Below are 7,500 nucleotides of genomic sequence, written 5' to 3'. Positions count from 1 at the left end.
GCCATACAATAGTAGTAGTTTATTTTAAATATAAATCCCCACAAGGTTTGACTACAGAAAGTGTGGTCGTAAGACCGACTCATTTACATTTCTTCATAGCAAATACAAGGTTTGAGATCGATGACAAACATATTTGATACAGACACCATAATATGAGTTTGAAAGCATTCCTCTACTATTATCTAGCACTCTTCTGGACTTGACAGTTGAGCCGTATCAACAGCCTAGTCAGATACCGTGACAAGATTTTTTTCAAAACCCACTCATATTAAAAACAATAATAATAATAATAATAATAATAATAATAGGAAAAAAACTCATATGAAAGAAAAAAACAGCACACAATTAGCTTGGAGCGTTTGAACAACAACAATTAAGTTGGCAGCTGACAAAAATATAAAGAAAATACCGAAAATTATACCGACAAAATGACATAACAGACTTAGTTAGAACAGACGACGACAAGCTAGCTAGCTGAGCTTCTGTATGAACCGCTCAGAGGACCACCAACGTCCTCGTAAGAACCACCAACGATCACCAGAAGTTCATTCAGACTCTCTGAGTGCTTTGAGTCTCTAGGCAGGAACAAAAGCTTGCTGATACGCCACAGCAGCCCTCCTCCACAGATACTTGTGTTCTGTGTGTTCCTGACCGCTGGTTGTTCTGTGTGTTCCTCTGTGTTGTTCAGGCTGTTGTTCTGTGTGTTCCTGACCGCTGGTACTCAGTCTTCTTACACAAAGTACTGGTCTTCCTACACAAAGCTCTCCTCCATGTTGGAGCACAGCAGGAAGGAGTCCACCAGCCGGGGCTTGATGAGCTGCTGGTGGTCCGCCGCCTCGATGCTGTCTGGACACCCCGCTGCCAGCCTCCTCAGGGCCGCCTGGGGGGGGGGGGGCAGAGGGAGGGGGGAGGGGGGCAGAGGGAGGGGGCAGAGGCAGGGAGAGGGGGAGGGTGAGGGAGGGTGAGGGGTGGAGGGAGAGGGAGAGGGGGGAGAGGCAGGGAGAGGAGGGCAGAGGCAGGGGGAGGGGGTAGAGGCAGGGAGAGGGGGGCAGAGGCAGGGAGAGGGAGGGGGGCAGAGGCAGGGGGAGGAGGGCAGAGGCAGGGAGAGGGGGGCAGAGGCAGAGGCAGGGAGAGGGGGGCAGAGGCAGGGGGAGAGGCAGAGGGAGGGGGAGGGGTTTCATCAAAGACATTACTACATACATTCACATGATGTACACAGTCTCAGAGCTCAGTATAGTAACAGCACAGCAACAGCAAGGCACAGAGGCTGGAGGGAGGGACCGTGTTGGTAGAGTCCTGGTCCTGCTAGAGAACTCTGTTCTGTTTTTACATCGTGACTCGCAGACTCGCACACTTGCAGGGGAATCCAAAACATTTACATTTACAGATTACAAATGTGACACAGTCTGGTGAAGATTACGGGCTGCACGTATGCAATTCTCAAGTCAAGCAAACCAGCAAAACGTTGTTGTTTTTTTATGTGTTTTCTGTTTTTTGTTTGTATATGCGTTTCTCCGCTATTTGGTTCGAGGTGGGCCAACATTCAAATAAGCATAATTTTCTTCAACTGTTTTCAGATTTCAATGGATGACACATCGTTTGAAAGCTTACAATCTGCACTTTCATAATCTGGAGAGAAATTAACCATGAGAACTTGAGGACTTTTTAACCAGACCCTGTCACGAATGATCTCTGAAAACCAACCCTCCTTAAAGGAAGATTCAACACCTCGATACCACATCAGCTGTGATGCAGGAGGTAGAGCCGGCGTCTAATGATCGCAAGGTTGGCAGATCGGCGGTTCGAGCCCCGGCTGGCCACATGTTGAAGTGTCCTTGGGCAAGACACTGAACCCCAAATTGCTCCCAGTGAGCGGGCCGGCGCCTTGCGTGGTAGCTTGCTGCCATTGGTGTGTGAATGTGTGTGTGAATGGGTGAACGAGAGGCCGTTGTGAAGCGCTTTGGATAAAGGCGCTATATAAGTGCAGTCCACATCTAAGATGGTGAAACAGCCCTGAGAGAGCCCTTTCTCCCAGGGATGTGAAGCTGTCCATCATGATTAACCCTCTGACTGTCACACAGACAGATCTGAAGAGTCCCTAGTCTGTGATCTAGACTTATGAATTATAATCAGTCTGAGTGAACGATAATGAGCAGGAATATCTATGATCCACTATGTACATATTTAAAAAAAACAGCCTGGTTTATAATATCATACTATGTGATCTCCTTATGATGAAAAGGGTCAGATGGCAGGAAGGTAGTATACTTCAACATTACATCATTGTACATCATGAATATCACTAGTTAGATCAAACCGTCATTAGGTACACTTCTTGCACTATGTCTTGAACAGTCTTAACGTATTTTACAGACAATTTTCTGTAAGACAACACAATATGCTCCAAATATCACAACATGCACCGATTTATCGAATTATCGAATTATCGAATATCAGCCCAACCCTAGTTAAAATCTATACTCCCATCGTAAAGGCTTACTGTCCCCCGAGTACGTTCTACCCTTGGAAAGATGCCTTTTGCTTTAGTGCTCCTAGCTCTTAGAATGATCTGCAACGCACTTTGAAGTACTTCCAAACTCTGCACAGTTCAAGGTTTTGATCTATAATCACTTAAGCACTTCAGTTTGTAGTTGTTTTAGCTGATCTTTAAAAAATAAAAAATAAAAAAATCTCTTATCCTTGTTTTTTATTCTTGATGTTATCCTGTGCTTGTGATTATGTTTTACTTTGTTTTATCTACTACATTATTTGATCTGGTCACTCGTCTCTGTAAATGAGAGGAACCTCAGGGGACTTTGGAGTTTAAATAAAGGTTGAATGAACGTTTAGCCACATAGACCCAAAACGTTTTTCTTTCTTTTATTTGTTTATGATGTAATGTTTTCTTGAGTGTAAAGTGTGATGTTTTTATTTCCTGTAGTTCTGTTTCATGTGATATTTCTATGTCCTGTAGTTTCTGTTTTAAATTGTTTATAGCATCTGAGGCCGTATTTCCCCTGTGGGTTTACCTGCCCAGGGATGCTGATGTCATTTAGCTACCCAGCTAATTCAGGGAGAGTCAATGACTGTCCGTTGTCCCTTTGAAATAATCGAATAGAAAAATGAAAAACATAGTATAGAATACACAGACAATCATAGAAACAAACATGAAAGGTGTCAGGAGTCCTTTACTAAGAACTAAGAACTAATAACTAATAACTTACCAGGCAAGCGACCAGAACTGAGTCACTGTTGTTCCTCTCTCCCGGCGACCGACACAGCTCGATGAGACACGGGACCGCTGGGACACACAGGACAAGATCAGCTTGGCTATCAGGTACTAATTATGATCATTATTAACTATCCATTTCTGTTATTGTGTGAGTGAGGCTGGCTGAATGAGAAGGATTTCTTTCACGTTGGTTTCTAGATGAATAAATCATTGCAATCATTACGTGCAATGGATATGAATGTACAAAATCGATATATATTTGCATGAATATCTATATGATACGAACCAAGATATACAGTATGTACATTGTGATGGGTACAGGACAAGTGGGTAATGGTGGTCTACTAGTGGATAGTGAGTTGGACTTGTGATCGGAAGGTTGTGAGTTCAAATCCCGCCTGAAACCACACCACTACTACTAGTGTGCCCTTGAGTAAGGCACTTAGCCCTCAGTTACACCAGGGGGAATGTCCCTGTAATTCGTAATTGTAAATCGCTTTGGATTAAAAGCGTCTGCGAAATGGCAAAATTAAAAATTAAAATTAAATTAAAATCAGGACAAGGGAGAATAAGATATGTGCAGTGTGCATGTATATTCTTTGTGTGCACTCCTTCATATATAATATGTGAGGTAATATTTGGATTTATGTTGGTGGAAATGGCTTCCATGCGTACGCACAGAAACGGGAGAAATGTCAACTGCGACTCAGCTGGCAGATGGATGAAACGGACTCTGCCGTCCTGACAATCTGATATTGTGTAGCCTGCTGCTAATATAACCACAGTAGTAAATGTTCATTTATATTTAAAAAAATGAAAATAAAACAATAAGTAGGGGCTAGTATGACATACATATTTAATCTGTCAGAAATGTTTTGCCAAGTAATTTCCCTCGCCTCGTTAATTGCAGCAGTATTGCCCTTTTTGACTTATTTCTTGTCTGTTTTTAGTCAGAAATGATTGCAGTTTGGTACCAGACAGTTGTACAAAAATACTCTGCTTGACACTCTAGGCTACACATACCGTTTCATCCATCTGCCAGCTGAGTCGCAGTTGACATTTCTCCCGTTTCTGTGCGTACGCATGGATCACAGTGTGCGCACAGTTTCAGGCCATGTGTCCTTTTTTTTTGTCCTGAGACTTCTACTGCCCCCCAGCACTGCGTCTCCTGAAGACACCCGCTTTTTCCCCATCTACTGTGTCCCCTAAAAACTTGTATTTTCCCCCTTGTACTGTTTCTCTGTTTCTCCAGTGTCTAAATTAAATTTTAAAAAAGTCTAGGTTTAGAAGAAGGTTTTTCCTTCGATCAATGGCCCCTGGCCTGAGCTGGATTACTCTTCCTGCTACGACTGGTGGATTGATGATTCACTTGCTTAGTCAAATGTATTGATTGTAAGTCGCTTTGGAATAAGGCGTCTGCTAAATGCCCAAAATATAAAAATGTAAAATGTATAAATCCCCAAATCGTTTTTGGGCGTACGCAAGCTTTATAAATGAGGCCCCTAGAGACTACCCACAGACCTACAGACATAGGGTCTACCCGCAGAGTAGTGTAAACAAATGATTGGTTTAAAGTACGCAGCAGGAAGTGAGGTCGTACCTTCCAGCTGGATGGCGGCCTGGGCCACGTCCGGGTCTCTGCTGAGGCGGGCCAGCGTGACGGCGGCTTTCTGCTGCACCCGCTCGCACGCAGCGCCCTCCGATGGGCTGGAGGACGACGGCTTCTCTCCCAGCAGCTGCAGCAACCTCTCTATGCCTGAGACACAACACAGACACACAGCTGAGCTTTAACACTAGACCAACAACCTCTCTATGCCTGACAGACACACACAGACACGTTTAGCTTCAACACGAGACCAGCCGTGCCTTTTTTACCTACTAAAAGAGCCGCCTCTTTATAATGCTAAGCTGCTATTTACACACAACGACCACTAGTTGGCCAGCTTGTAAATTAGCCTGCCTCCTACACAGAAAAATGGCAAAATAGCTTCATACTAGCTTATCCTGATCCTGTGATTTTGAAAATGTAAGGATACTGGGTGGTAGAACGCACATATCTAGGACAAGTCATGAAAGGAGGGTCCTGAAATGGTATCGAGTGCAAAGATATAAAACCATTATTACTCACAGCTCACCTCATGGCTGTTCTAGTGTTAACTGGATTAATAATAAATAATAATAATAATACATTTTGTTTGTATGCCGCCTTTCAGAACACCCAAGGACACCCAACCTCACAGGGCAGAAGACACAGTAACACATAATGTCAGGTTAACAACAGTTGGAGGTGACAAGGTGTCAAACCCAGTTACAAACTAAACAGACAGAAAAGAAACAGCAGAAAACAAAACAAAAGAACAACAGGAGGTGAAGTACAGGGACACAGGATACAGGTTAGAGTGAAGTACAGGGACACAGGGTACAGGTTAGAGTGAAGTACAGGGACACAGGATACAGGTTAGAGTGAAGTACAGGGACACAGGGTACAGGTTAGAGTGAAGTACAGGGACACAGGATACAGGTTAGAGTGAAGTACAGGGACACAGGAGACAGGTTAGAGTGAAGTACAGGACACAGGACACAGGTTAGAGTGAAGTACAGGGACACAGGAGACAGGTTAGAGTGAAGTACAGGGACACAGGATACAGGTTAGAGTGAAGTACAGGGACACAGGATACAGGTTAGAGTGAAGTACAGGGACACAGGACACAGGTTAGAGTGAAGTACAGGACACAGGGTACAGGTTAGAGTGAAGTACAGGGACACAGGATACAGGTTAGAGTGAAGTACAGGGACACAGGAGACAGGTTAGAGTGAAGTACAGGACACAGGATACAGGTTAGAGTGAAGTACAGGACACAGGATACAGGTTAGAGTGAAGTACAGGACACAGGACACAGGTTAGAGTGAAGTACAGGACACAGGATACAGGTTAGAGTGAAGTACAGGGACACAGGATACAGGTTAGAGTGAAGTACAGGGACACAGGATACAGGTTAGAGTGAAGTACAGGGACACAGGACACAGGTTAGAGTGAAGTACAGGGACACAGGTTAGAGTGAAGTACAGGGACACAGGACACAGGTTAGAGTGAAGTACAGGACACAGGTTAGAGTGAAGTACAGGGACACAGGATACAGGTTAGAGTGAAGTACAGGGACACAGGATACAGGTTAGAGTGAAGTACAGGGACACAGGAGACAGGTTAGAGTGAGTACGCCACTTTCATTGAATGCCAATTTAAGTGGATTGTAGCCCATACATTTGTTGTTAATCTCCGCTCCCCACACCCCTCCTCGTTTAGATGAAACACCTGTCAATCAAAAACGTGCACGCTTTTAATCCCATGGTTATACCGAAAAACCGCGCTTAAAGTTGGGGACGGTTGAACACACAGAAGAGCCATGGACGGGGTCATTTGGTGGGTAAAGTGAGTAAAGAAATTATTATAATCGATCGAGCTCGATCAAATTTCAGGACCCTCTTTTAATGACTTCTCCTAGATACTGTATGTGCGTTCTACCACCCAGTATCCTTACATTTTGAAAAACAGGCAGAAACTAAATAAAGAGTAAAAAAATTTTTTACGAACATAAAAAAGACATACAGAGGAAGAGTCCAAACTTACACAACAAACAACAAAGAGTAAGAAGAGTTCACATACAAGTCACCATCAAGGGAAGAACTGGCCAAAATACATCCATGAAGTAGATATAAAGTAGTACAGACACACCAAAAAGAGCTAGATCAGAACAAACAGCATGATTATTTACAGTATGTGCTGTTGGAAAGATATCAATACAATATGAATACCATATAAACACAGAGGGCAGATATGAACTGATGTTGCCATCTTGAGGAGCGTAGTATAACTGCATGATGGAGTCACACTGAGATGGGTTGACAGAGTTTTGCCATGTAGACACAGGTGATTCTCTAGTCTGTGGTAAGTACGTTATCGTTGAACACATACTGTATGTGTGTGATTTTTTAATTATTAATCCTTTATTTAACCAGGGGAGTCATATTGAGACAGTAGCCTCTTTTTCAAATGAGCCCTGGCCAAGAAAAGCAGCACTTAGTTAAAAAGAGACACCACATACAGTATAAAAACATACAATATACAACATAAAATAACACCAAACAAGCAACAGAAACAGTGAGCAGACACAGCCTATAAAAAGATAACCTAAGCACATTCGCATGTATGATTCAAAGTCTCTGTAACACACAGTTTAAAACCAGAGAGTGTAAAGGTGTTAGTTCCA

The 7,500-nt window shown here is 43.3% G+C and overlaps 1 protein-coding gene across 1 annotated transcript in view; it reads right to left on the bottom strand.

Annotated features, from left to right (window-relative positions):
- Positions 1-751: 751 nt before the first annotated feature.
- The window catches only part of insc (INSC spindle orientation adaptor protein), a gene marked incomplete at both ends in the record, with an annotated part of 43,149 nt that continues 36,400 nt past the window's right edge, over positions 752-7,500 (bottom strand). The window contains 3 exons of the mRNA XM_080539263.1: positions 752-880; positions 3,225-3,301; positions 4,833-4,988. Of these exons, the coding sequence (XP_080395389.1) occupies positions 752-880; positions 3,225-3,301; positions 4,833-4,988 (362 nt within the window). The remainder of the gene's footprint in view (positions 881-3,224; positions 3,302-4,832; positions 4,989-7,500) is intronic.

This window comes from Nansenia antarctica, assembly GCF_963989245.1.
Source record: "Nansenia antarctica genome assembly, chromosome: 9".
Lineage (NCBI taxonomy): Eukaryota > Metazoa > Chordata > Actinopteri > Argentiniformes > Microstomatidae > Nansenia > Nansenia antarctica.
Note: the sequence above shows the minus strand (reverse complement) of the source record. Positions and strands in the feature narration are given on the sequence as shown.